The sequence below is a fragment of the Vidua chalybeata genome, chromosome 1 (genome assembly GCF_026979565.1).
Source record: "Vidua chalybeata isolate OUT-0048 chromosome 1, bVidCha1 merged haplotype, whole genome shotgun sequence".
Taxonomy (NCBI): domain Eukaryota; kingdom Metazoa; phylum Chordata; class Aves; order Passeriformes; family Viduidae; genus Vidua; species Vidua chalybeata.
In genome coordinates this window covers 70,406,787-70,434,276 of record NC_071530.1, presented here as the reverse complement: position 1 = coordinate 70,434,276, position 27,490 = coordinate 70,406,787, and the positions used below count along the sequence as shown (strand labels likewise).

Below are 27,490 nucleotides of genomic sequence, written 5' to 3'. Positions count from 1 at the left end.
CACTCTTTGTAACACCTTTATTGGTTTAATAACTGTCATACAAAATTGGTCTCTGAAACATCGTAAGAGCAAAAATTACTCTGTAATTATATTTTGTACAGTATTTTAGCAGAGGGGATACAATTTACTATTTTTCTGGAAATCAATATTCTCAAAATCTGAAATAGACACTGATTTTAAAAAGCAGCACAGTAATATTTCTTGTCTCATAGTAAGAGCCAGAAACACAAGTCTCTTTTCTTAATTTCATTTAAACCAGTGACAGCACTATATGGATAAAGCTTATTTTTGCATTTCTACACTGCCTAACTGCAATTCTTTACAAAATACCTTCCGAACAACAGCAATAAAAGCAGAAGGATAAAAAAGTATCTGGAAGGCATGGTGGCTTAATTTTTTCAACCATGGTAAAAGGCAGCTGACACAGTAAGGGGAATTTTTATCCCAGTAGAAATATATGAGTCATAAAATCAAAACACATTCTGAGCACAGCAGTCATGTTTCTCGTTCCTTGAAGAAGTCTGTTCCTTTCAACTCTTCTGGTAGATAGTCCTGCTCCACAGGTTCCTTGTACATGGGGTTGTATTTGTAGCCTTTTCCATAGCCCAAGTTCTTCATGAGCCTTGTTGGGGCGTTTCTCAGGTGCAGAGGAACAGGGGGCAGTGGTCCTGTGTGTGTCCTCAGGCATTCCTTGACATTGCCATATGCCCTGTACACTTCTATAGACTTTGGGGCTCTGGCAAAGTACACTACACACTGTGCTAGAATCACCTGCAAACAAGCAGAGGGAAATGTTAAATTACTTCTTTTAAGCTCTTTGGGAAAAGGTCTGCTATTCAGGTTCTTTGTACAGCATGGCAGGAATTTTGTTTTTAAACTGACCTCTGCCTGCTACTATAATATGAATACTATTATTTAACAACACCATACCTCCATGGTTTTCACTACTAGAAAATAATAGCTACTTTATCTGTCATAGAAAAAAGCAGACAGAGAAAAATTATCTATGTTCATGTATCACATTTTAACAATAAATATGCAGTGACTTTCATTTTAAACTACAGCATCTATTTTAAGAGCTACAATGTTCTATTGTCAAAGAAGGGGCATGCAGAATGAACAAGTAACTAAATCTGCACTGTCCTTGCAATCTGCTTATTTTTATAGTTACAGATAGGTTTTACAGATTGCAGAACTTTTAAATCAGTGAATTAATAAAGCATTTACCTCACACTCAGGCATTCCAATGAAGTGACAGCCTTGATAAGCAGCAACTGCTTGTGTTAAAGCCAGAGGATCTGCCAGTCCTACAGAAAGGGATCAGATAAAAGCAGGCTAAAGTCAATTTACTTTACTTAATGTCTTTTTTAAAAACTTTTTTTTCCTTTCCTGTAAGGTATCCATGCACATTTCAGAGCTGCTTTCTCAGATACTGTAATTCCTGGTACAATACCACACCATACATAAGATACACTCTCTCCACCCACAAGCTTTCCTCCTCCACAAAAACAAAAAACAAAAAACCAAAACCAAACAAACAAACAAAACCGCACAAAAAAAAACCACAAAAAAAAAAAAACAACACCAAAAAAAAAAAAAAACACAAACAAAAAAAAAGTCTAAGCTGTGGGTACAATTTAGACTGAGTCTGCTGCCACACAGTGGCAGCCTGAGCAGTAGCTGACCACATATGATTCTCCTACTTTTTGAAATTAATTAATAAAGACATGGGGAAATATTGCTATACAGATATAGCTTCCACAGGTCCCCTAACTCTTCACCCATCACATATGTGCTAAAAGTGATGCTGGATCTGCTACTTTTGACAAGTAAATAAAGATGCCTTACAGCTATCAAACCTGAGGTCTGCAGGTCAGGGTAGGTATTCATGTGCCAGATTTATTAGAAAATCAGACATCCCTGAAATACACACTCTCTGTTGGCACAAGTTTACTGGTGACCTACAACCAGCAGGGTTTAAAAGAATTCATATATCCATATTAATACACACCAACCCTGACCTCAAAAACATTTGTCTTTCCTGAAATAGGTAATCATCACAATGACACCTCATGTAGGTCTCTGCTTGCATATATGAAGTTTTTATACTACATGGAGCATTTCAGTATTTTGTACCTATTCTGCATATAGCTGTTTTGGGTTTGTTTGTTTTTCAAAAGCCAACTTTTAGAAACCAGAGAAGCCTGGCTGATCTTCATTGAATGTGGTATTCCAATGTGAAATACTGCAAATACTGACCTATATCTTCACTTGCAAACCTCACCAGCCTCCTTGCCACATAGAGTGGATCCTCACCGCCCTCAAGCATTCGAGCAAGCCAGTAAAGGGAGGCATTTTCATCAGAGCCTCTCATAGACTTGTGCAGGGCAGAGATGCAGTTGTAATGTTCTTCTCCTGTTTAGGATGGGGGAGAAGCAATACACAAAGCTGTTAGGAGGAAATTAAGTGAAATGCATTTAAGGGAACAGAATATATTTTACGAGATCACATCAGTAAACATAAGCTGCTTTTTCAAGTTCTTTTTACAGATATGTGGTTACAGCATTCATTGATGTTTTCAGTGCCTCCATGGTTTCCTATGTGAATCATTCCCTAACTACATAAGCAAAACAGGGAACAGAGCAACTTCTGATTTGTTGAAGTTGTTTTGTTTTTTTAAAACATTGCTAGGCAAACAATTTGGGTTTTGTAACCTAACTGCCTTCCCTTCAGAAGAAAAAAAAAATAACCCCAGATACTTTAAGCAGTTAGGAAGAAAACTCTACATAAATACCTTATAATTGCCAAAAAGTAGAAGCACATACAAATAACTGATCATTGCTTTTGGATACACACAGAGCTCTGAGAAGACAACACAAGAATCAAAGACAAGACAAATCCAGTGATACAGGATGTCACTGGATACAGTGATATTTTAGAAAAAAAATTTCACATCATCTAAAACTTGAAAATAAAGTGCGCAGTAAAACACAAGTTTGATGTGCTGCACATGGGTGAGAAAAAAGGAAATGCCATGGATATACAATGATGGAACATCATACAATTTGGAAAAAACAGAATTGCAGTGCACAACCCTGGCAGACCCCTAAGAAATGCTGAGTTCAATTGTGGACACCTGCACTACTGCAACAACACTTGAAATGCCAGACTGCTAAATAAAAAGTGGGAAGACTGAAAGAAATACATGGATTTTTTTTTTTAATATTAAAGCTTAATATATGATTAGATTTGAACTCCAAGGAGAAACAAAGCTATTCCACTGATCTTCTAGGGCTACACTTAAAAATAGGGAGTCAGTATTACAAAAACTGAATGAGAACCTTTCCTGCTTACAATTTTCCTCTGTGCGACTGGTTTTGATTCTTACGCATGTGTTTTAATCAAACTTGTAAGAGTATTATGCTGCAGTATTTTTAAACTTTCCATGTTATCTGTCTTTTTTATTTTTTCAAGTGCCTGGCATTCTTTGGCTCACAGCTAAGTATGTGTTTTAAAGGCAACTAGCTGCACGCACAGCCATCTGTTAGTATTCCTCTTCTTCTGAAGGCTAAAAGGATTTACAGCCTGAGGGCCACATCAGAACACACCAGTCACTTGTAGGCCCTGAAAAATAAAAGGGCTGCCTGAGTGAGTTTGAGAACTAAAATCACCAAGCTGCTGCAGTTGCTCCTTTTGTAGCCAGCAAGACCTCCACCTCCCAGGTCCATTGCCCCCATCTCTGCTCCTGCTGGAGTGTGATTCAGTGGGGAATTCAACACGCTGCCGGCAAGCACAGGCAGTCAGACAGCTATTTTTGCTAGGACTCCACACAACGAGCCCTGGTATGCAGCCCTCATTCGAGCCAACACAAACAGCACGTCCGTGCTCCTTCATAACACTTGAGTCAGGAGCAATAACCCCAAGCAGCTGAACTCGCATCATCCTCTTGCAAGAGCCATCTCTTGGTCTCTTAAAAGTAAGGAAGATGGCCTTTAAATATCTCCAGAGGTTGCACTCACCCAGATTTTTCTGCTGGAGGCTTTTATATGCTGTTTGGGCTACTGTAAAGTGTCATATATGGGGATACCAGCTGGAGAGGCAGAAGGAATCCAGCAGATAGGTTTGGTCTAGATATATATACCTGCATGGAACTTTAGACTTCAGGCTGAGAAGGGAATTAGTTTTCACCTTCTATTTCCTTCCTTACAAAGTTAGTGTTGGTGACAGAGCTACAATGACAATACTTATACATCAGTATAATCACATTGCATTATCAATTAAAGACAAAATACAGTGATGTGCATTGGAGAGAGATCTTACATTTTGTCTGAAAATATAATTTATAGATAGCCTGAGATATCAAAAGCAGTTTTAAAAAAACTAGAACTTTTAGTAGACCTTTATTTATTAGCCTTCTCATGCTGGTTAGCTAACATACAGGTTTGGGCCTTATCAATTCAGTTGAGAGACAGACACATACCAGTTTATCTATCACCGCTGTATTCCAGGTGCCTCTTGAAATCAAAACTATGAAGAGTTTTTGGAATCAAAATAAATTTTGATTTAAATGCAGTTTCCACAAAGGCAAATACCTTTTTGAAACAAGATACTACACAAGAGGCTTTGTGGAAGAGAGGGCTTTCTAGTGTCTGACATATACAGATGCATAAATCTTGTTGACATATGCCCAGAGATTGCTTTATGTGCTCATGAGAGCTTTCATGCTAGTTTAAGATGCTAATTTATCTCAAGTCATATTGGTAGAAGATAGGGAAAAGATCTCATTCACTGACCATAATTAACATTTGAGTTTCTTAAACAATTCCTACTCACAAAACAGTGGGCAGAACTAAAAACAGTTCCAATCTCAAATTATTTTCTATCTTAGCCAAAGGTAAACGTCGAACTGCTCATTGATGAAGGAAAGAAGAAAGCCTTGGAAGTAAGACTAGACCAACAGCATAGATAAAAAGACTTCTCTTTCTGATCCAGCAGAAAAAAAACTGAGCTGGAAAAAAACATTAATAGTGTGAGTGTGTGATTTAACACCAGTTGGGAATCCAACTCCAAATAAGCCACTCCCCTACCCCAGCAATGATGTGCATGGTATGGAATAGCAACTTATTCCTGCCCACAAGGCTCTAAGCTCTGCCCCAACAGCAAACCCAGGACAGTGAGATACCTTCTCTTTTCTCCTCCAGAGAATGTAAAGGAAAAACTGTGTTCCAGTCTGCAGAATAAATTAACTTCAGCGTAACACATTCCCAGTCTTTACCATACATGAAGTTACGTCACCTCACAGACAGTGAAATTACTGACATTTATCTTATTAAAGTGTTAACAGAGTGATAAAATCTGTAAAAGGAAGGGGCAACAATACAACTCTATTTAAAAGATCTAGTCACTGCCCATGTGCTGGTAAACTTTAAGTTGCTGCATCATTTTTTCTAAAAGGATCAAAATTTTAACAACTGCAATTAAAAGCTAAAATATGACTACTAGTTTTTGTTTCCTCTCCAACTGCAAGAGCTTTAGGCAGCTGCTGGCAGTGAAATTTGATTAAAGTTGGTTCTTTGTCCTTCCAGCTAAAATGCATAAACTATCTGCACAAAGACCTTTTCTTTACATGTCTGGACATAGATTAGAACAACAGCCTAACAACTGCATTATGAATGATTTCTTTCCTAGATTACTTGATGAAAATACAGAAGAGAATGCTGAACTACATGAATTTGGCAAATTTTGCAGAAGGTAAAAAAAAATAATGTAAAGTAAAAAGTCCATATTTACACTCTGAACACTAATCAATTACTTGGTGCTTTCTACATGAACATGCAACACATGTATGTTGCTGCTATCATGATTAGACCCTCCACTTTAAAAGACTGAAGCATTTTAGAGGACTGTAGATCCCACCACCACAGCTGTAATTCAAAATGTGTTAGATAAAACATGCTACCAAAAAAAACCCCAAACTTGCAGCAGTAGCCGCCATGTGAAAGTCCTTTGTATTTAAAAGGACAAACAGCTATCTCTACTGTGGACAAAAGCAGTCAACCTGCAGTCAATAGTCAGTGGTCAGCACAGACTATTCCACAGAAGAGAGAAACCCTGAAAAGGCACGTACTTGGGCAACCTCCTACTGTGACAATATCTGTGTCAGGCTTTCCAGCATTTATACAATCCAGAAAAACAGAGTTTTCACTGCTCTCACCACTCTGAAAATCTCTGACCAAAAAACCCACAATAAACCACAACAAAGATTTCTGCATCACTGAAGGGCCTGACACATGCTACCCAGACTTGATGCAAGCCTCAGGAAGAGGCACTCTGTGCCATCTCTACTAGAGCAAGAAGGTGCAGGAGAGCTGGGAGCAATGGACACAGCCAAGAGTTCTGTGTGACAGTGGCCACAAGGCGACAGCAAACACACAAGAGACCTGCACGGTGCAAGAGACTCGTACCAGTGAACCAGTCAGATTTTCCACTTCCTTCTAATCATGACCTCTTCCTGCCACAGACCTCATAAAATTTTTCTTCTCCCTCCCCCTGCCTGCCCTCGACTTCTCAGCTGCCATTAGATCAGTATCTGCCCAGCTGCCTTTCTCCTGACAGTGAGTCATCATTATTTCTTTGTAGCAAGAAGGCTGCAAGCGGCCATATGTTACAACCAACCTCAAGAAACCTCTCATGACAGGTTTTATGCAGTTAATGTAGTGGCAGTTATTGCAGCATATCAGTTAATGCAGCATATCAGAAACAGTGGCCAAAAAAAAAAAAAAAGAAAATAAATCAGTTCTCCAAATACTGTTTGGCATAATCATCTCATACTATTCTGCACAGTCATTCAAGTGTTGCTGAAGAACTAGCATATCCATTCAAGGGGATTCACCTAATCAGACACTCACTGATTTTTAACCCTCTAACATAAAATGGTTTGGTGGCCAACTACTGTGATGCCTAAGATTGCCAAGTCACAAATTTAGCAAGAGTGGTTATCACACTAGGGAGCATTAAGCGCAATACGATTTATATGGCCTGCCGTAAGCAAGCTACAGAATTCATTACCTTAAAAAGCAACTCTAAAAATAAAGCAAACTGCTCAGGTTTTGACATAACATATTGCTATGGTTGTGAGCACTTCCAAGACTTTCAAAGGAGTAGAAGTGCAATGGAAGATATCCAACCCTTCCAGAAAAATGTCGCCATAAAATTCTTCTGCCCCTTTCACTGAAACCCTCACAGACCTTAAATAATAAATAATTTCACCACACAACTAACTGTTCTCCAGAGAGCAAATAGGTCTTTCAGCTAATTTACATTTCCTGGTTGAGAAAGAATTTCCAGCTTAACTACACTGTAACACTGTAACGGACAAACTTCAGTACAACCACTGTTTCAGTCGAGCAGCTGGTACAAAAAAGGGAGAAGAAAGAGGAATTAGAGAAGCTATCACATTTTGAGAACACTGCATCTCAGAAATTGCAACTGTTACTCACCTGCTCGGTCATACAGGATGTGAGATCGCTGGAGACCCTCCTTTACATGCTCTTCTGTTACCAGAATGCCATCTGCAGCATCACCTTTGGCAGTGGTGTTCAAAGGAGTGGTCCTTCCCACTGCTACTCTGGCCTGAACTGCCAACTGGAGTCCATTCAGCCCAGTCCTGGCATCCCCATCGCAAAGATAGGCAAGTGTGTTCAGAGCTTTCTCCTCTATGTACACCGGGAATCTGCAACAGAATAACCACACACCCTTAGCCCCCATCACGCTCCTCTCCCTGCCTGCTGTGCTGGAGATGACATGTCTTTACAGTTTCTTGATACACAGCTGGGTTTAAGATTTGTCTTAACTCCTCCTGCAGAGCCAGGGGCCCACCCTCTTCCTCCTGCTCCAATGCCTGCTAAATACCATTGCACATGAAAAATGTAGGGCAGGAGCTCTCATCTATTTAACCCCCTTATTTTTCCTCACCTCATTAAATTCAACAAAAACTAGGGTTAGGTTTTTACCACAGTCCAATTCTGATACAGCCAGCTGAACTTTACAAGGTTTTACTCAAACAGCATTTCACTGCTAGTACTTCAAATTCCTTGGTGGAAGAACAGTGAAAAGGCAGGAAGCTATCCAAATGCAGGTGAGAGAATATAGTGAGTTATAAAGTCATTAGTATAACCTTTTGAACTAACTACTAACAACAAGAGGTGCTATCAGTTGTTCTTTAAAAACCAACAACTGGAAAGACTGTTTACAATGTAAAGCACATGCATCCTACTTTTTTTGATATTACAACTTAGTCGCTGGGGTACAAAAAAAAAATCTTACTAGAAAGAAGCTGCATCCCAACACGTGTCCATGACTCTTCTTGCCATCTACTGCTCTAAATGTGCCAGAACTATACAAACGTGAAAAAGGCCAAATTCCACTGAAATCACAATCTAAATTAACAAGTCACTGAGATTAGCTCAGTTGATTGGAGCATGGTGTTGATAACATCAAGGGTTTGATCCCTGTATGGGCCATTCACTTAAGAGCTGGACTTGATGATCCTTGTGGGTCCCTTCCAGCTTAGACTATTCAGTGATTCTATGAAGATGGGAAGACCTGAAAAATGCAGCTGCACAATCTCCTGAGACTAGTGAGTCCATGAAAAATCTGTGAGAACAACAAAGTCCTCAAGTTTTTTTCTCTAGGTTTTCACCTGCTAGGCTGCAGTCCTCACTGTTGGGACACATCAAAACCAGTTCACCTCTGCATGTTTCACAGGCACCCTGTTGAGGATTTAACCCTCAAATCTCAGTTATGTACACAAGGTAACATCTAAAGTGCTGCCAGGCAGAGGGTGTAACTGATCTGATTTTGAGACAGTAGCTAATGGAATTAAAACATGACATTAATGGCCCTAACTGAGCTACTTCTAGTAGCTGCCCTGTAAATCAAGAGTGACAGGTATCAGTAAGGATTAGCACATAGAGCTTGGTGTGAGAGGCCATGTCTTATGAAGCTCTTGTGTGTCAAATAATTAAGGACTCACAACAGCCCTGCAGTTCATTTACCAAAAGATGTGTTACTATTACAACCAGTGGTGTAGAAAAAGGCAGCGTCAGGGTTCCCAGACAGACGTGTCCACTGATTTTCATTACTTGCCTTCTCTTCTTCCTTGCAAACCCACTTTGCACTTGTCACATGAAAGAAGAAGACTGTAGGTTCTGGAAAAAATTTAGCAGTTAATATTTGAGTCTTTCACGGCCACACATAAAAAGGAAGAACTACTAGAGCTGCAATCTTAATCAACCACTGCAAGTGAAAGCTGACAAATGTCTTCTAGGGGCAAATCCCATGCCGCAGAGAGTAGACAGTAGGAATCACACCCTGGCAAAAATAGATGCATCACATGCATCTCGTCATTACTTTTTTCCATCTCCTTATTTCCCATGTATTTGATGAATCTAGTAAAAAAAAATTAACACACATACAGTGTCGCTTCTGCCAGGGTGTTCCAAACATTGCCTTCGAACAAAGAAGCAGAACAATACAACTGCACAGGGACTTATCCAGTCAATTATCTCAAGCATCAAATTCCTCGAAAATCAGGAAGCAACATTCATCCCTAAGCACTACAGATGTGCACCAGATCTTTCATACACATTAAAAAAGCCAGCAAGAAAAGCAAAAGCTGTTTTAAAAAAAACAGCACACAGTACACACAGACATCTTGCTGCTAATACCTTCTTCAACAGAAATTATCCCAAATATATGACATGCTGAGCAAACACTTCTCACACAGCAGCAAGGCATACTTGAGAGAAAGTTTCACCTTCAAGGACTAAGCTCTTTGCCTGCTGCTTGCAGAGAAGACCCTGTGCTTGTAGTCTCCTCACACTGATACCATGACTGCAGGCAGTGACTGCAAGTAGAGGTGAAGCATTGAGAGCAGCAAAAGGCAGGTACTACCTTGGAAGAAGTACAGTCTTTTCCCAAAAAAAGTTGAGGCCTCAGAGTACTTTTGCAATTTATCTCCTAATTTAAAGCTGAGTTGTATTCCTGTCTCTTGTTTCACTATAGGACTCTAACTGCTCTGTTGATTCAACATAAGCAATTTATATTACAGAAAGTGAAACAAATATTCACAAGAAAGTATGAAAAATCTGGTTACAAGCAATGGCCTTGTCCATTTCCATGGTGAAATTTCAGTTTTAACCTAAGGGCAATGGCAATTCCAATCCAAATAATGAATTATGTATTGGCTGATCCAGTCCATGCCTACAATAGCATGACATGCAGGATGTGATAAAGAACAAGAATAAATGGAGAAAACTTCCACATACAAGCTGTTTGCACAGCACATTGATGAGAATCACTGATTGGAGATAACATAGTGCTTCCCTATTGCATAATCTCAGCTCCATACACACTCGGTATTTCAAAATAATAAAAAGTTATACTCAGAATAACTGAATTGAGGTTTTTTTCTGAGTAATTAAGACCTTAAATTCCATTTTCTGATGATTTAACTTCACTAGGCAGGAGTCTAATTTCAAAATCAGGATGGCAACTATTTCAATACCTTGGCTTCCAAAAACCATTTGTTGTGTTTTACATTTTTAAGCCCATCCTGTCTTCAGATGCTCAAGTGCCCTACTCCCTCCATTTTTTCTACTTCTGCACCCATTAGAACTGCAAGGCAGAATAACTCCCATGCTTTCTGACTTCTTTCCAAGCTCCTGATACACTTGCAGATGGGCAATCCCATATTTTATTCAACTTCCAAAATTAACACTGAAGACCCACTGGATGCCAATGGTCAATGTTGGTACCTTGTAACCAATGATACTTGGAGACAAAAACATAAACATGCCAAAAGGGACGTGCTGAGATCCATCACTCACTGGGCTGAAGGTGATATACTAGGCTCAAGGAATGGAAAATTACCACTACAGGATAATAAATCCTTCTTCCAGTTCCTCTTTATCGCCATACCCTCGAGTTTGTGCCAAGAACCAACACAAAATGTATGATGAACTACCCATTAAACCCACACAGCACCGCTGCACTTGAGCCAATGACAAGAAAGCATAAGCAGTATCAGGGAGTAAATATAAGCCCAAGCAAGGAGAATCTGTGTGATCAAACATTTAAAAAATTACTCAGCAAAACATGAGAAAAAGCACCCACTGCTTCTTTCCCATATAAATCAGTACTTTCTTACTTTCTCAGTGCAATTATTCTCACTATGTTCACTCTTTGGCAGATTCCAACACTTTCACAGGTAAACTTTCACAGGTAAATAGTTGAAGAATTGAAATACTGCAATGTGATATGCACTGCTCACTGCCGTACAGCATTGTCTTCCAGTATTGCCTCTCACCTCAGCAACTCATATCCTTCAAGGAAATTGAATGGATATTCCAATAAAGGAATCATTTTCAAGAAAGTATTGAACACCGAAGATCCAAAGGAATTCCACCTTCAGTGTTGTGATTTACGAACCAGTGAATTCAAAACATGCCAGAACTTGTAATACAGCCAATAACAAGCTGAACTGCATGATGTCTGGGCTTGCCAACAGGAACTTGGGGTTCCTTCCATTTCCCTCAGCTGTGTGCCTTCTGAGCTATCTAGCTTCAAACACATTAATCAACCATCCAGTTTACTGTCTGACTTTAATTAGAGATACCATTCTGAGGGCAGCACTTGAATGACAAAAATAAAAAGCCAAGAGAATAATTTGGTTTCTTCCACCACTGACACAGTACTAGTGTAATGTATCAGTACACACCTGGAACAGCTTGTGCTATTACTGACACAGCATAAACTGCAGAAAGCACAAGCACTTGCAGCAATAAAAAACATCTTTAGCATTGACTTCTTACTTTTCTTCATCGTATGTTTCTTCCTTTCCTATTTCTCCATCTTTCAGCTTGATTTACTGAAGACTTTAGATGCACAGTTTGATGGCAGTAATGTTGATGAAAATATAAGAAAAAGCACATATTATCCTAAAGAAACCCAGTAATTAACATAAAAACTGTCAAAGAACCTCTGTGAGCCATAATGACACAACAAATAGAAAGATATCCAAGAAGTAACACCCACTGCTAGTTGCTCCAGCTTTAGAGTAAGAAAAGGTCCTGGTGGAGTAAAAGAGAATCCAGGTGATCTAACCTTATCAGAAACCTGCAGCAATGGTGGAAGCAAGGTAAGAAAAATCCACAAAGAAAATCTAAGGAAACAGTTTTGGGTAGAGTACTTTCCTTGTGGAATGCAGATGATGAAATCTATTGAATCACCTGGGGATGGCTGCATTCTTGCCAAGCACAGAAGATGCCTGTAAAGACTAATGAAGATTCATCCTCACCTTATTCCTCAAGGTAATAGGAGAGACCACAAAGAATCATCCTCTCCTTCAAAATCTCTTTTAGATAAGCCATCCTGTCAAACAAGAGATGTGATACTAAAACCATCTGATTAACTGAGGCCAAGTAGCACATGCAGTACTTCATAATACACTGCTGTGGCTTGGAAAGGGAGACTCACATGGGAAATGAAACCCAAAATTCAATGTACGCATCTCCTGTGCCTTCCTGCTAGATCTCTGCAGCATTTTTCAAAGTGGGTACACCCCACTGTTTGGGGATGTGCTGCCTTACAGCTCCTTTTCTCACTCTGGAATAAAGGTGAGCACCACCACTGTTAACAACCAAATCAATTGTAATTGGTGGTTTCCATTTATTCTTCAGGACAGCAAGAACAGTTACCTGCCTGCATCTAATGACAGTCCTGTTCCATAGAGGCAAAGGAGTAAAAAGCTGAGACAGTTGCTCCTGCAGAGCAGTGGAGAGAAAATGAAGAAGCAGAAATGGTAGGGACACTGAAGCAAGAAGCAGGAATCAATGAAGAATCCAAACCAGATCCACAGGAAGGTGTATGACTTATAAAAATCTGAGCTTATCAGCAACAGAATGTAGGAATTGTGGCCCAGCACCAGATCGCATAATGAAAGATAAAAAAGACCTGACACACAACTGCAACAAAACTTCCTAAATTCAAACCCCCATTTTTATTTTTAAAGGCTTGGCTCCCATGACTGCCTTTGGAGTGTGGCCCTCTCTCCCCACGGATAGATTTCTGAAACTGTGTTAGTCTGACAGTCTGCCTGCCAGACTTCTTTCAGTTTGATGAAGAATCGTGCTGTTTAAATCATCCATAGCTGTCGCAAGGTTACAGACATGGAGAGTCCAGCGAAACCCAAACCCAAACAACTGCAGCTGAAACTATGCCTTGTACTTTAATCCTGTACAGAAAGGAAAGTCTCTGAACCCCAGTCAGGGTGTAGCCACTACCACAGCTGTGCCACTACATTAATGCTGACATGCAGTACTGCTTTCTCTTCTAAAATTCACATTACTACAACACATAAAACCTACAAATGAGCAAACCATGAGGCAGGGTAACCTAAAAATAAAAAAGTAATACCTTTCCTTACCTGTCCTGACCTCAGCATTCAGGTTGGCAATTCTTTGTGCTTACATTCTGTGATAAAGTTCAAGGATTCCCTCTCATTTATTTCATACTGTCTGTCAATCACCACCATACCAATGCACTGTAAATTACTAGGAGTGCAGCCAAGAACCAACATGAAGAAAGTGTAATAGCTTGCATGTGAGTACCACAATACCACGCATTACTCTTATTTGCTAGCCTCCTGTTTCAGAAGGCAGATAACATCTCTTGCAGACAAATCTGGAAGTTGTTTTTTTCCAAAACTTTCTGAAGTGTTTAATATGCATTTATCTGTCTGGACATCAAGGAGCAGAGAAAAACAAAGTCTCTCTTAAAACAATCTATTAGCGTCTCACAGCAACAGCCTCCTCTCATCACTGGATATCCTAAAACACAGCACAGGACTTATCCTGCAACTAAAGAACAGAAGCACTATCATCCTCCATAATCTTATTTAAAAAAAATTCTTGGAAAACAACAAACTTCTGGCAGGCACTTCCAAATTAAGAGGGGATACCCCATCCAGCACTTAACTGTAACATGATGCTTTTATAATCAGTAGCAAGAAGTAACACACATTAGGACATGACAAAGACCCAGATACAGGCTTCCACAGCAAATCCTCTGTGGCAGAACAGATTTAAATATCCTGAGAGGGTGAGTCAGGAGTTATGGATCCAAGTATAAAATTCTCTTCTAATCCAGACGGCGAGATTATGTTTTGGATGGAGAGAGCCAATGCTTTGAATTCTCTCTCTCCTGTCACCCCCGCCCCTGCCATATGCTGCCACTTCTTTTCTTTACTATCAGAAGTGGCTAGGGTTTCTCTTCCCACCCCCCAACTGCTTCATTCTCTCCCTGGCAGGCAGTCAGCTCCTCGGGCTGTGCACGTTAACACCCTGCAGCCCATAAAGTACTCACTCCGAGCTCCTGCTGCTGCTGCCAGTCGCAGGGGTGCCGTGCTGGTCGCCCTGGCCCAAAACCTGGAGCCCTAAGAACCTGACGGCCCTCATCAGAATTGCCTCCATCGCTTCAGCCGAGAGCTTCTCCAGGACGATCACCCGGCACCGGCTCAGGAGCGCGGCGTTGACTTGGAAGGAAGGGTTTTCTGTGGTTGCTCCTATCAGGGTCACCGTCCCACACTCGACGTGAGGAAGGAAAGTGTCCTGAGCATGGGAGGGAAGCAGAAAAAGCTGATCTCGATCAATGACAACCTGAAACATCCCATGTGAGTAGGCTACTTTTTTTTTTGCATCTGGTAAGACTTTGGGTTCCCTGTTGATGTGACAAATAACTACATTGACAAGGCAGTTCATCTGCATAGATATGGAAATGATTTAATTTCATGCACCCAACACCTTAATAATAAATGACTGCACTGAGAATGACCCTACCAGCTGAAAAGAAATAGGGTAAAGAAATGCGCAAATTTTGGGTTTGTGTGACTTTGATTTATTGCATGGCAACACAAGAAATAATGAAACTGCATTATCAAGTATAACAAACAGTGAGGCTACTCCTAAATAAGCTTTGAATCAACCTTTAGGGCTACAATTCCCTGCCTAATTCTGTACTCAGAAAACTACACGAAGATTACAGAACAGTTCAATTTAAATACTGCAACCCGTAGTACAGAATTCAAGCTTTCCATGGGACAACTGAAAAAAATCTTATACCTAGGAAAGGAAAAAGGAAAAAAAGCCCAAGTGATGGCTGCAGTGTTATCCTGAAGTACAATGCCATGACTTATTTTTTCTCATAAAGAAGAGAGGATAACATTAAAATACCCACCTTTGGCACACTCACATTCCAGACCTTTGTAAAGGTAATACAGAATGCTACCCCCCAGATGGAGGCTGAAATGAAGATGTATGCAGCAAACATTACTAACATGACTTTGCAAAAATAAAATCTCATAAAAGTATCATATAAAGACCGGCACATAAGTCAACTATAACTCAGCCTTTTACTTAAATCCTTGAATCACAATAATTAAATGTTGGTTGGAAGTTATCTAAGGAATTTAATTTTTATGTTTCTCCCAAATTCATCTACTGAAAGTATTAACATTGAAATTAAAAGCCCAGAGGAAGGTATCACCTTAAGGCAAAGTGGGAGATTTTACAGAAGTGCTGACAAAGGTTCTTTTAAAAAAGCAGCGTAGTACAATACCTGCTGAGATTTATTGAAACGATGGATCTCATCAATAAAGAGGATAGTTTTTCTCTTGAAGAGCCTTTTTTCATTCTGGGCTTGGCTGATGACATCTCGAACATCATTTGTCTTGGCACTTGTGGCTGACAGTGTCACAAACCTCATGCCATTCTTTTTGCTGCTGTTGGCTATGATGTGTGCCAGTGTAGTCTGAAACAGCAATAGGAGAAAGCTTTGTAAAAATCAATTCAGACACAGAAAGTACCAATTTAAAGGGAGTATGTAAAGAACAAAGATATATATTTTGGACATAGGGACAGTGTTGACAGTTTACAGAGTTAAGGCATTTTAGCTCACGTTATTCTAGGGCACAGAAGACTTAAAAACTTCCTGCTAGAGGTAGCTGCCAATTCCTCTGCTGCATTTCCAATGCCTGCACTTTTACGTACCAGACCCAGTGAGCCTCAGTACTGAAAAGGACAGCACTGACAGCTGTCTCCTTTGTCACGGAAGAAGAACTCTCTGCCAAATACATTTCTGTCACAGAAGATGGGCTGACTGCAATTCCCTGTGCAGTTATTTTGTGGAGCATGTTAATAGATAAAGAGCTGGACTACCCCAAGACACCTGCCCAAGAGCTTACAGTGCAACTGCATGTGAGAAATAAAAAGCTACAATGTTATTAACTAAACCCTTTTATATTTCAAATACACATAAAAATGAAATTAATCAGACTACAGTTTCTACAAAAGCATAAGAACATTAGCATTAGAAATTTACAAGTGTACATAAGAAAATATAACTCTTAAATCTAAATAGTCAACAGTAATTAAATGCTGGCCCAGGGAAGCAAAAGGCAGCTGACTGAACAAACTGGCTGTTTTTAGTAAGCAGCTATGTTGTTTTTCTGTCCTTATGAACAACCTCTTCAAATCCAAATTTATTTATAATTTCACTTAGCCTACCAAAGCACAGACACAACCTCCACCAACCTCCTAGGTAGATTTACTACACTGGAACATATCACATACAGGATTTTGAGACTTTCCTTCACAACCCTTAGTAAACACAGGTGTATGCCCCAAAGAAAATGTATCTCTATTTGAAAGTACTGCTAGAGAAAATGGGTAATTCTTCCTTTAAGCTCACTGTTTTACCAGAGAAGGATCCAAAGGAGACTGAAGACAGGAGAGCCTCAACAGATGAGGACTAGGACAGGTGCCAACAAAACCACCTCAGGAGATATTCTAAGTGCTGAGGTTAAAGCAGCAGGTGGTGTCAACCTGATCCTCTTGCAGGGAGGCTGCAGAAACAAGCACCTACCACTTGGCTACCAACGGTGTTGCAGTACCCGGCTCTGTCCATTTAATGGATCTCCTTGTCCCTGAAACCGCAACCAGCCCGTTAGAAAACGGGAGGCTAAGGACCAGGATATATTGTTATTTATTCTTGCTTTACTTTTAGTAAGGGCTTCCTGATTGCCTTCAGAAGTGGTGTCATGTCAGGTCCTGATACAAGACTTGCATCCCATGTCAGATTCTTCCTCGCTTCCTGGAGCTCAATCCACCAGCCCATCCCCAACTTGTATCATTGCAGAGGACAAGACTGGAAAGATAGTTGGAAAGTGTTTGCAGCAAAGCTGACAGATATTAGAAAGACCTGAGAAAATAAACAAATAAGCAAATTCCACCCCTACTCCACCAAAGCCAAAATAAAACTATCTTTGAAACTGAGCTACCAAATTAAAACCAATATTCATGTTTCCTTACAAAAGGGTCTTGATTCAGAGTGTAACTTCAGAGGATATATCCATGCCTTAAAAATCTCTGAAAGCACAGAAAGAACCAATATATCAAATTTGAGGATGAAAAAGGAAAATGTACCTCTTCCTTCTCTAAAAGTGGCAGTGGTGAGAGAATGAAGAAAAAAAGTAAAGCAGCTACTCTTCTTGTAGCTCCACTTGGACTGGTAACTCATATTGTACCCTGGCTGTCACTCAGAGAGTTTTGCTATTTACAAAAAAAAGCAGTAAGGACTTTGTTTTAAACACATGCACAGGAGTCCATATTTCTAACTCTAATTTAGGGAAAAAAGATCAAAGAGATTTGTTTGAAAGTTACTGTTAGACCAAGAATCAACTTGAAATCTGCTGCATGGATCTCAGCCAGCAGATACCTCTCCCCCTCTGCCAACTTGTGGGTCACCAAAGGTTGCAATAAGAATAACATACATTGCCTTTCAAATGCAATGCTTGACAAGGACAGGCATGTTCACAGCCTCTTCCTTCTGTTCTGCACAATCAATCATTCAGCAAGTCAAACTGCCTATCACACAGATGTAAAACTTTCCCTGGTCCTCTGAAAGATCTCCCATGAGTTCAGGTTTTTTATACTGCTTTTTGTCCTGCCATCTCAAGTAAAAGTCAGTAATAAGCTACAGTTTTCTCCCTGTTTGTCACTTCAGGTTACAACCTAAAGGAACACATAACCTAATGGAGAATTCATGTAAGCAAAGAAGCTTAAGTATGAAGGCACTAGCACAGAACAACTGTAACTCATATGCTAGTTTCCCTCACGGGCAATGTATTTAAGGGACAAGAAGAAAATTAGAAATCTGATACAGAATAAGACAGAAGAAAACACACTGATTATCCTTCATCAGCTAAAATAAGTTTTGAAGTTTGATTCTTACAGTGGAAAACAAATCTCTTAAAATAGTGACATTGATGTTGCAATTCACTGTGAGTACCCCTAAATCAGAACCTGCATAACAGGCACAAAAACGAAATCCAAACAAGTTGATAATGTGCTCCTTTTATTATACAGGTGTTTCTTATTTAGTTCATGTTTTTTTCTTTATGGGCAGGAGCAGCAATATTGTTTCCCACAAATTACGAACAGGAGTGATCCAGTGATCCTGCAAACTAACCTTTTGCTAACTTGACTAAAAAGAACACCTTACAAAGCTCACAGTGTAATATCCTTGCCCCTTCCAGAAACCATTCTTAGTTCTCTTCTACTATGATGCTAAACTATTCAAACTTGTAGCTATTATCTCAACTTTTATGCTGAATATTGTGAGACCTTACTGATCTACCTGTTTAGACAAGCTAGAGCAGTGACATCATAAAAAGCTGATCTGAAACAGACACATATTGACCAAGAAACTTCTGAACCATTATTCACCAATGAATAACACTTAACTTTAGCCCTTGGTCATTTATTTCCAGACCCATTACACACAGAACAAACACTTAACTACTGAAACTCTTCCTGTACCTATTGCTTTGTGTCAGCCCAAATGAGAATATCCCTTCCCAGCGGCTGAAAAGATCTCAGATTTACAAACAACCAGCAACCAACCAACCAACCAAAAAAAACACCAAACAAACAAGCTCACTCACAGCAACTATGCTACCTCTTTTTCTAGGCTTTGATACAAGTAATGGATGAAACAAAAGCAACCCACAATGCATGCTTGGCTCCACACACCTACCACTGTGAGAGCAGAAAAGTCAATCAGATTTGCTGTTGGTAAGCTGGGTGTCTGTACTAGGAGACAAGAATTTTCTGTATATCCAGAAGTTTCCCTGACTGGGTAACACTCTTTAAGCATGAACTATTTCTCTCCTCTCTGCACTGCCATTAGTCACTGCTCCCTCACATCCACAGCTGGAAGAAAACAGTAAAAAGCTCATACAAGTTAAGTCAGTCTTACTGATGCTGATGTTCGAGGACAACCTGCTCAGAAGTAAAAGTGGTCTTTTTGATTTCTGCAGCCCTGTACCAGGCCATTAAACTATGCTCATCACATTAGCTCATCAAAGCTCCTTACAAGAATGAAGAGTGGTACTGCCTAGCTCACTTGAGGAAGTGGAATTGGAAAAAACTGGGAAGGGATTAGAATACAGGGTTAGATCATATCAAGAATACTGTGAAACCTAAGGTCTTTCGTGGTTCTCCCAGCAAGTCTGGAAGGCTGTAGGCTCTGCCAGGCCACATTTAGGTGACCAAAGCAGATCTGGCAGAGACTGGCACAAGTGCAGTGCAGCATGGATTATTCCTGAGCAGGGATAATCTAGTTGGCATCTAGGTTTCCCCAAAAGTGACTTTACTGGTTTGTTTCAGAGCAAACCACAATGTGAATTATGTTTGTGGCAGGGATGACAAGAGACTGGTAAGCCTAGTGCAAAACAGAACAGGCAAGTGATACCTATAGACTTGTAGAGTCTTATAGCTATGTTATCACAGTGCTGAACTAGCACCCTAATTTTCTTTGCTGCTGTTTGACCATGACTTTCTGGCTATTTTTTGCTCTTCCTTTATTCTTGCCAGGATTTCCAAATCTTTGTTTACATGGTGTTGCCATCAATGGCCTCCCTTCACCCTCAACCCTCCCTTTGCTGGCAGCAGGACCATATTGTGGCTGCCAAGCAATCAGGAAAGGCCATGCTCTGTTTCACTGCCTTGAGGGAGACACCAACAGCATCCCTGGATGCCGCACAGGGCAGCAGTTCTCTGGGATGTAGCTCTGTGGATGTTCTCTGTACCACACTGCGTCACAGGAGATAAGCCAGGCCGTGTCTAAAGGAAATTGGCAGCACAGCAGGTGAACATGGCCTGGGGACACTGTCTATACAGATAAACACAATCAAAAGTAGCAGCAGTTGGCATTTATATAAGGGCAGATGCTATTCTTACCCATCTTGTTTGGTTCCTCAAACCCCAAATAGCCCACTGAGATACTACTGGAGGAGTAAGTGCCACTGAACAAGAGACACAGCATGTGCTTTACAGCACTTCCAGAATCCAAGCCCAACCAAGCATAAACAGATGCAAGGTCATTGCATAATGTTTGTTGAAATAGAGCTGTATCTCCATTTGCTGCATCCTGATTTGTGTACTTACATTCCAACTGCTTTATGGATACAATTGTATTTTCTCTTCCAGCGTTCTCTTCCTAGAGAGCCACTCCAAGTTATTCCTGATTTAGATTGCCATGAGCAAAACCAAGCACACTGCATTACAACACTGCTCCCAGGCAACTGCAAAGACAAACCCATTTTTCAGAGTTGCAGTTTACACTACTGCAAAAGACATGATGCATTTTCAGTTTAAAATTTCATCCTAATCAATTGAAAGAAATCATTACTTCAAATGGTTAAAATCAAGCCCCAAGCTGTATGAATAAGAGAAGATGAAATACACTCAAGCAATCAAACAGCCCGTTAGGTAATCACTTGAATTAGCAAAACAGGAAGCACTGATAAAATACATGGGCACCAAAATAGGTGTTGGACTTGCTACTTGTGTTTCAATAAGTCATTTATTGAATGCAAACAAAGAAAAGAAATACAAGGGAGTTCTAGAAATAAAATATAATGTCAGAGAAGATTTGATAGAAACTTCAAAGACCACTTACTGGGGGTTTTTATGTTTTGCACTCATACCAACATTGCATATTTTATCTTATTACTAGAGTGCACACATGAACCTCAAAAAATCATGCATGAATGCTCTTTGTCTTATCTTCCATAAGGAGCAGGTTCATGCCACTTGCTACCTATTTTTTTCTTGTTACGCAGCAGTCATAAGAGGGAATGTTTACAGTATTTAAATACAGAATGTTCGGTTTATAAGGCTTAAACTTCATCTGTGGCAGCAAAATTATTCGGTGCTCAAGTTACGCTGTGTCCCCCTGCTAACTCTTTACTAAAATTGGTGCCCCAATGGCAGACATGCAAAAATCTAAATCCCTGTATTAAGGTGCCATAAATCACAGCACAGCTTACTCACATTACACTCGGATTTATACAGGCCTTTAAAAATTTGCATAGTCAGTATGAACAAGCTAACTGTTCCTAAGTTAATAACCACGGCATCTCTTTGAAGCAGTGTTTCTTCTGGCTTGAGTCTGGTCAGCTTCTTAAAAGAAGAAAAGCGGCTCTTGTGTTCAAGACTTCGGAGTGACAAAAGTGCAAACAAAAAGTCAAAGTCTTTTCACACAGAGCACTTTGGCTTCCTATGTAATTAGGATGACAAATTCAAGGTACAAAGATCATGTTCCCTTAAAGTAAGAAGACTCAGTACAGATGGAAACTCAAAAGAAAAGAGGATCTCAAAGGAAATACCCAAATTTTGTCTCGTCAATTTTGAGGACGTTTCTTTGAATATTCAAGTGCAGCTGAGGCCAAAATTGACTTGGGCAGAGCAGTTACATAGCACACATGTTTTTACTCCAATACCTAGCTTTATTGTTCTCATGATAAAAATTCTCCAAAAATGCTCTTGACCTACAATATGAAATATTACATTTATAGCACTTTAAAATGCAAGATTATTTTCTTCTTGTTTAGAAAAAGTCTGTTGAACTACAATTTTTCATAAAGGTCCAGACTGAAAAATACATAAATTGATTTGAAATTTGGCCCTGATGATTCATTCCATGTTTAGTTCTTTTTTTTTTTTCATTTAGTTCTGCTCTACCCTTTTCAAAAGTATCAGTTAGCATGGCATTTGGCTGCAGAAATGGAAGAAGGCATAGATGGGCTGCAATAACCAGATTCCATGGGTAGCAAGAGCCTGAAGAGGTTTAAGAAATGTAACCACCTTACACAGCACTTCTGAATTTAGACCAACATATCTAATTATGCTGCTATTTTAGCTCTTTGACAGGCAGAGCTTAGCATATGGCCTTGTTACATAGGAGACTATACAGCATGCAGTTATTTCTTAGTGTTTTTCCTGCTGAAAAGCACTGTACTTAATAGAAGAAGTTTTTGCTGATTAGTCCAACCAGGTCCTGAGGCAGTGAGAATATTTATCCTCCACAGGATCTTTCAAGTTTTCAAGCCTTAAGCTGCTTTCTCATGAAATGTTTTCTTAGACACATTATATACATACAACTCAAATAGTGAGTGAGTGAGACAGGCAGGCAAGAACAGATCTCCTTTTCCATCTTCAGGCAGACTACTTTGCTTGCATGTTAAATCTGTCAGGAGAGGAATTTTACAAGGACATATCTAAGAAAAGAATAGAACTTTCAGATATTAAACTCAGACAGACAATATGATTTATGTGGAAGAAGGCCTGAGATAAAACTCTAGCACCATGCTAGAAATACTGATAAACGTGAAGGGGTAAAGTTCAACTTTTTGCAGAAGGAATTTCTGGTTCAGCTAATAATGGATGTTTCATCAGGAGCTAGCTGAAAGCACATACACTCAAAACTCAGCCAAGAAGGAATAACCTAGAAAGCAGACAAGTTACCCAATAGTATAAGTACTCAGTGAGCAAAAATATAACAGATGAGTTGTGGAACTGTTCTTCGATGGGTCAAAAGGCACAGAAATTATGTAAGTCAGACAACCGAGGAGCAACAGAATTTAAACTCTGTGAAAAGCAAGCTTACTAAATACAATTATGCGTAAAGCATATGGGTGAGCAGGATGTGTCACATGAAAGGAGAATGAAAGCTGTGACATTACAGGCATAAAACAGATCGCCCATTACTCAAAGACACTTTCAGAAGGTTTCAAAGAGACCACAGAAGGTTCCTGAAGAAGACCTGGAACACAACTTGTGTCAAGCTGTCACAAGCTCATGAAAAAGCACCTCCATGGTCAAAGCCAGGTGCATTCATCAGATCACAACCTGAAGGCCACTGAAGCCAGTGCCAGTTTGCAGAGACTGCTCTGCAGCCTTTGCTTTGTTACCACTGTACTTTTACAGCTATTTTTTCCTGAGCAAAGAAGGCTTCAAGAAAGAGCAAGCACATGCTGTTGCCAGAGATAACAAGAAACAAAAGGCAGGAAAGCACAAAAAACATAGAAGCAAGACCCTGAATGTGTTACTCGTTCAGAAAGGAGAATTCCTATTTATTAAAGAACTGAATTCCACTTCTCTCTCTGGCCATCTTACTTCAGTCACTCCACCTCCCCTTTAATCAGTTTTCAGAAACAGCCCTTCTTTACCCCAACTATTCTGAGGTCTTACTTTCTGCAATTACTTTGTTATTTTAAAGGAAGTGGCAATTACTGAAGTTCACTAGTTGGTTCTTTTGAGGTCTGTGTTATCTAGCCTAAAAAACCTGCCGCATCATTGCTAATAGTATTCATCTAATTCTAACACCTGCTCCTTATTTACTGTGATTAACTAGCATTATTATTCAAACACCACATAGCAAGTCTATTTTCAATTAAGTATGTTGACAAGAGCAAGCTGCTGCTCTGTCCTTAACTTCTCTGCTAAGCATTAATTACTTCCTCTATCCCAGATTTCTCAAATATACTCTCACACAGCCAACACACCAAATTATATAAATATGTAATACATGAAACTAAATGCTGTGAACACACTAGACTGACAGAGAAAACTGTATTTTGTTTGCCCTGCCCCACCGCAAATCTGAAATACGCGGAACAATAGGACAAAATTAAGGCAAGATCTTAAAGACTGCTCAAGCACACCTGAGGCATTCCTTTGGTCCTTCCCTCACAACAACTGTAGATCCCTTCACTGCTGTGCTAGAGGGTCTTTGGGGATTCATGATGGCCCCGGTATGTTAAGGAGGTACAACACGAAGATGCAGTGGTCAGATCCCACAAAGACCCATCAGCCTAAAAGTGGTTGAAGGTGGATGAGTGCCTAGCCATAAGGCTACCTGCCTTCCACACCAGTGCTGCCTTCTCTAAGGGGCGAGAATTTGTAGGCTAAAACAAACCTAGCACTCGCAAATTGTGCTGTATCAATCTACTGGTTTCCTAGACAAATTTAGAGATTCTGTGTTGCTGATTTTCAGCTTCTCAGCCATTAACTAAACCACGGCTTATGTTTTAGGTACGGACTTTGGAGTTACAAAATCTGAATTACCTGAAAGCAAGAGAGGCCTTGTGTAACCTAAGTTCAAATTGCATTGAGTGGGGCTGATGGGGGTGGACCAATTCTATTTTATTCATGAGGCAGGTTGTGTTTTTTGTAATCTTAAGTGAAAACTAGTGGGCATCAGCCAACATAAGGAACCTACAAAAGAAACCAAGAAGACAGAAGGGCGAAGAAAACAGTGAGTCCGAAAATTAACAGGTTTTACGTACAGCGGCCTCAAGAGCCAGGGGAAGCAGCGCCAGCCCGGCCCCGCAGTGGGCGAGCGGGGCTGGCCGCTCGCCGCCCGCACTCACCTTCCCGCAGCCCGGCGGCCCCCAGAGGATGAGGGAGGGGATTTCGTGGGATTCCAGCAGGGACCGCAGCAGGGTCTGCGCCCCCAGCACCCGCTCCTGCCCCACGTAGTTCCCCAGCGTGTCCGGCCGCAGCCGCTCGGCCAGGGGCTTCCCCTCCAGCTTCTGCGCCAGGCTCTCCCCGCAGAGCGCGGCCGCGCATCCATGGCCCGGAGGCACGGCGGCCTCGTCCCGCCCCGCACCGCTCCTCCCGCCGGCGGCCGCCGGGCTCTGCCCGCCACCGCGGCCCTTCTGGAAGAGGGAGAAGACGGGGGACCCGGCGGCCGGGCGGGTCTCCTCCGGCTGCCCCTCGGCCTGGCTGCCTGGCGGGGCGGCGGCGAGGCGCGGCCGCTTGCTGGGGGGCTCGGCCTCGGCCCCGCCGGCCTGCAAGCAGCGGTCCAGGTGCGGGTTGATGTCGGCGCCCGGCAGCTCCCGCAGGCACACGGGGCACTGCACCAGCCGCTCCTCCTCGGCGCCCTCCGTCGGCTCCATGGGCTCCCGCGGCCGGGGCAGGAAGCGGAGCCGCCCGCAGCCCTTCGGGAGCTGTAGTCCGCCCGGGCCCGCTCCCCGCCCCAGCATCCGGGCTTTTCTGCCCTTGGGAGCTGAGCAGCATCGCCTAGGTCTCTGGACTTGGAGTCCACCTGGTGGAAACATCATTCTCTGTGGAAAAAAAAAATCAATAAATTATTATTTTTTAAAAAATGATATTCAAAACCGAACTCTTGTGTTATGCAGAATGCAGGGCAGGTTGTATTTCAAAGATGGGCACAGTAAGCAGTACCATTCGCATCCTAATTTACGACCCGAACTCGACCCATTGGTAATTCTTTCCACATTACATCTTGTTTTCTTTCTTAAAGTATATGTTTAGGTTTAATTATACACCGTGACATAATAGTTCCCAGCTTGTAAAATTCAGGTCACTCTAATGTCAGCTGTATTAGGAGGTAAACAAGTCTGGCTACTGGCTAACAGTACCCCCAGGCTTAAAATTTGAAAATGGCGGGTTATAAAGTGGCCAACAGGTCAGAAATAAAATTTTTATTTGAACTGATGATGGATACCAAAGGACTGAGTTTGAAGCAAAGTGCTTCACAGCTCATCATGTAAACCTAGCTCTTACTGAAGGGATTACAATCTAAACTCAGATGTTGAAAGTGAAATGAGGTGTTTGTGGGTTCTACTTTTCAGCTAATACCTATTTGCCTACCCATTTCTATTCCTGATCAGTTTTAGAAACAATTACTACATTGTTTATATTTTTATAATGCAAATATATTGATTTGCTGCTATAGGGTAGAAAAAGCAGCCAGACCATAGGTATGCACTGCCTGTGCTTACAGCTAAGCAGTGCTTTTATGACATGTGTGGTCTCCGAGAGAGTAAGTGAAGATGTGGTTCATGAAGCAAGATATTTTGCTTGAAGTGAGTGATTGGCTTGCTGAAGATGACCCAGAAAGTAGAGGAAAGTATCTTCCAGGGAAATGTAAATGATTGAGGAAAGGTTTTCACCCTCCTTTGGGGGAAAATGGAGCTTCACACCATGTGAAGGTCGTAGTTTCCCATTGCTCAGTGGCACATTATCAGGATGAGATTTCTTCTCTGGCACTTTGGAGGAGGCACTTGCAAACAAATTTCACATTCCACTGTTCAGCTTTTTGTTTCAGGGATGTATTGAGATAATGGTGGAGAGCACAATCACGTTTGGACTCAATCCTAGTCTCTGCTTGGTAACAGAGCCCAGTAAGACATTTGAGCTTGCCATCCCATTAATATTTTCCCAGATAACTAACTCACTGGTCAGCTTGAAGAAACATGTCCTTTAATTAGGACATGTCATTCTCACTCAATAGATGGCCACATTTGGTGATCAAAGCATAGAGGATGATGTGCTCTTTGAAGAGCTATGGAGAGCCTGAATCAGCTTTCCTTGGTTGCAGTCCTGTCAGGCCACAAGGTCTTCATGGCCAGGCCACTCTAAATCACCATAGAATTTGAGTAGCTGCAGACATGGAGGTAGCAGGAGGACACCTGGAAACGTGTCCCATTTTTTTTCACAGCTTTAGATTACATCTTATCATCCCTTGCTGTGGAGTAGATAAAACGATCTGTAGAATAATGGCTTGAAGGTCAGACTGAGCTGTTGGGTATTTCACCTGCAATTGTCAGAACCTTTAAGAAAATCCACAAACCTGCTTTTGAGAAATGGGGGAAGAAAATCTCATGAAGTGTTCTTTAAGTTGACGGCGATGGAAAGGGAGGGATGTCAGAGCTATGAAAATTGGTGAGAGATGCTAGATGCAGCAGACTGGACATTTTTACATACTGGATGCACGACTTCTTCAGATGATGAATGCCATACAGGCCCACGATGGTGTGCTTGCATCTCCCATATTAACAGCACAGTCTACAACAACATGGTAGCAGGAATCTCTCTGGAAGGCTTATTTGAAAATTGCAAGCTTACATGGTTTTTTGCTGTCCATCATCTTTAAATGTCACCATTATCCAACTGTCTCTTGTGTCACATGGGATAGCATGTGGCATCTTTCACATCTGGGAAGCTTGGAGGGCTAACTGTGGGCAGAGCAGTTAGTTACTTGGTATAGGTACACATTTGAT

At 41.0% G+C, this 27,490-nt stretch overlaps 1 protein-coding gene across 1 annotated transcript; it reads right to left on the bottom strand.

Moving 5' to 3' along the window:
- On the bottom strand, nt 1–25,514 carry WRNIP1 (WRN helicase interacting protein 1). The gene is made up of 7 exons (XM_053964779.1): nt 24,833–25,514; nt 15,676–15,867; nt 14,425–14,669; nt 7,500–7,732; nt 2,260–2,415; nt 1,228–1,307; nt 1–771 (listed from the first exon to the last, which is right to left on the bottom strand). The coding sequence occupies exons 1-7, from the start codon at nt 25,445–25,447 to the stop codon at nt 496–498; spliced, it is 1,797 nt and encodes a 598-aa protein (XP_053820754.1). The 5' UTR covers nt 25,448–25,514; the 3' UTR covers nt 1–495.
- Between the last annotated feature and the right edge of the window lie 1,976 nt (nt 25,515–27,490).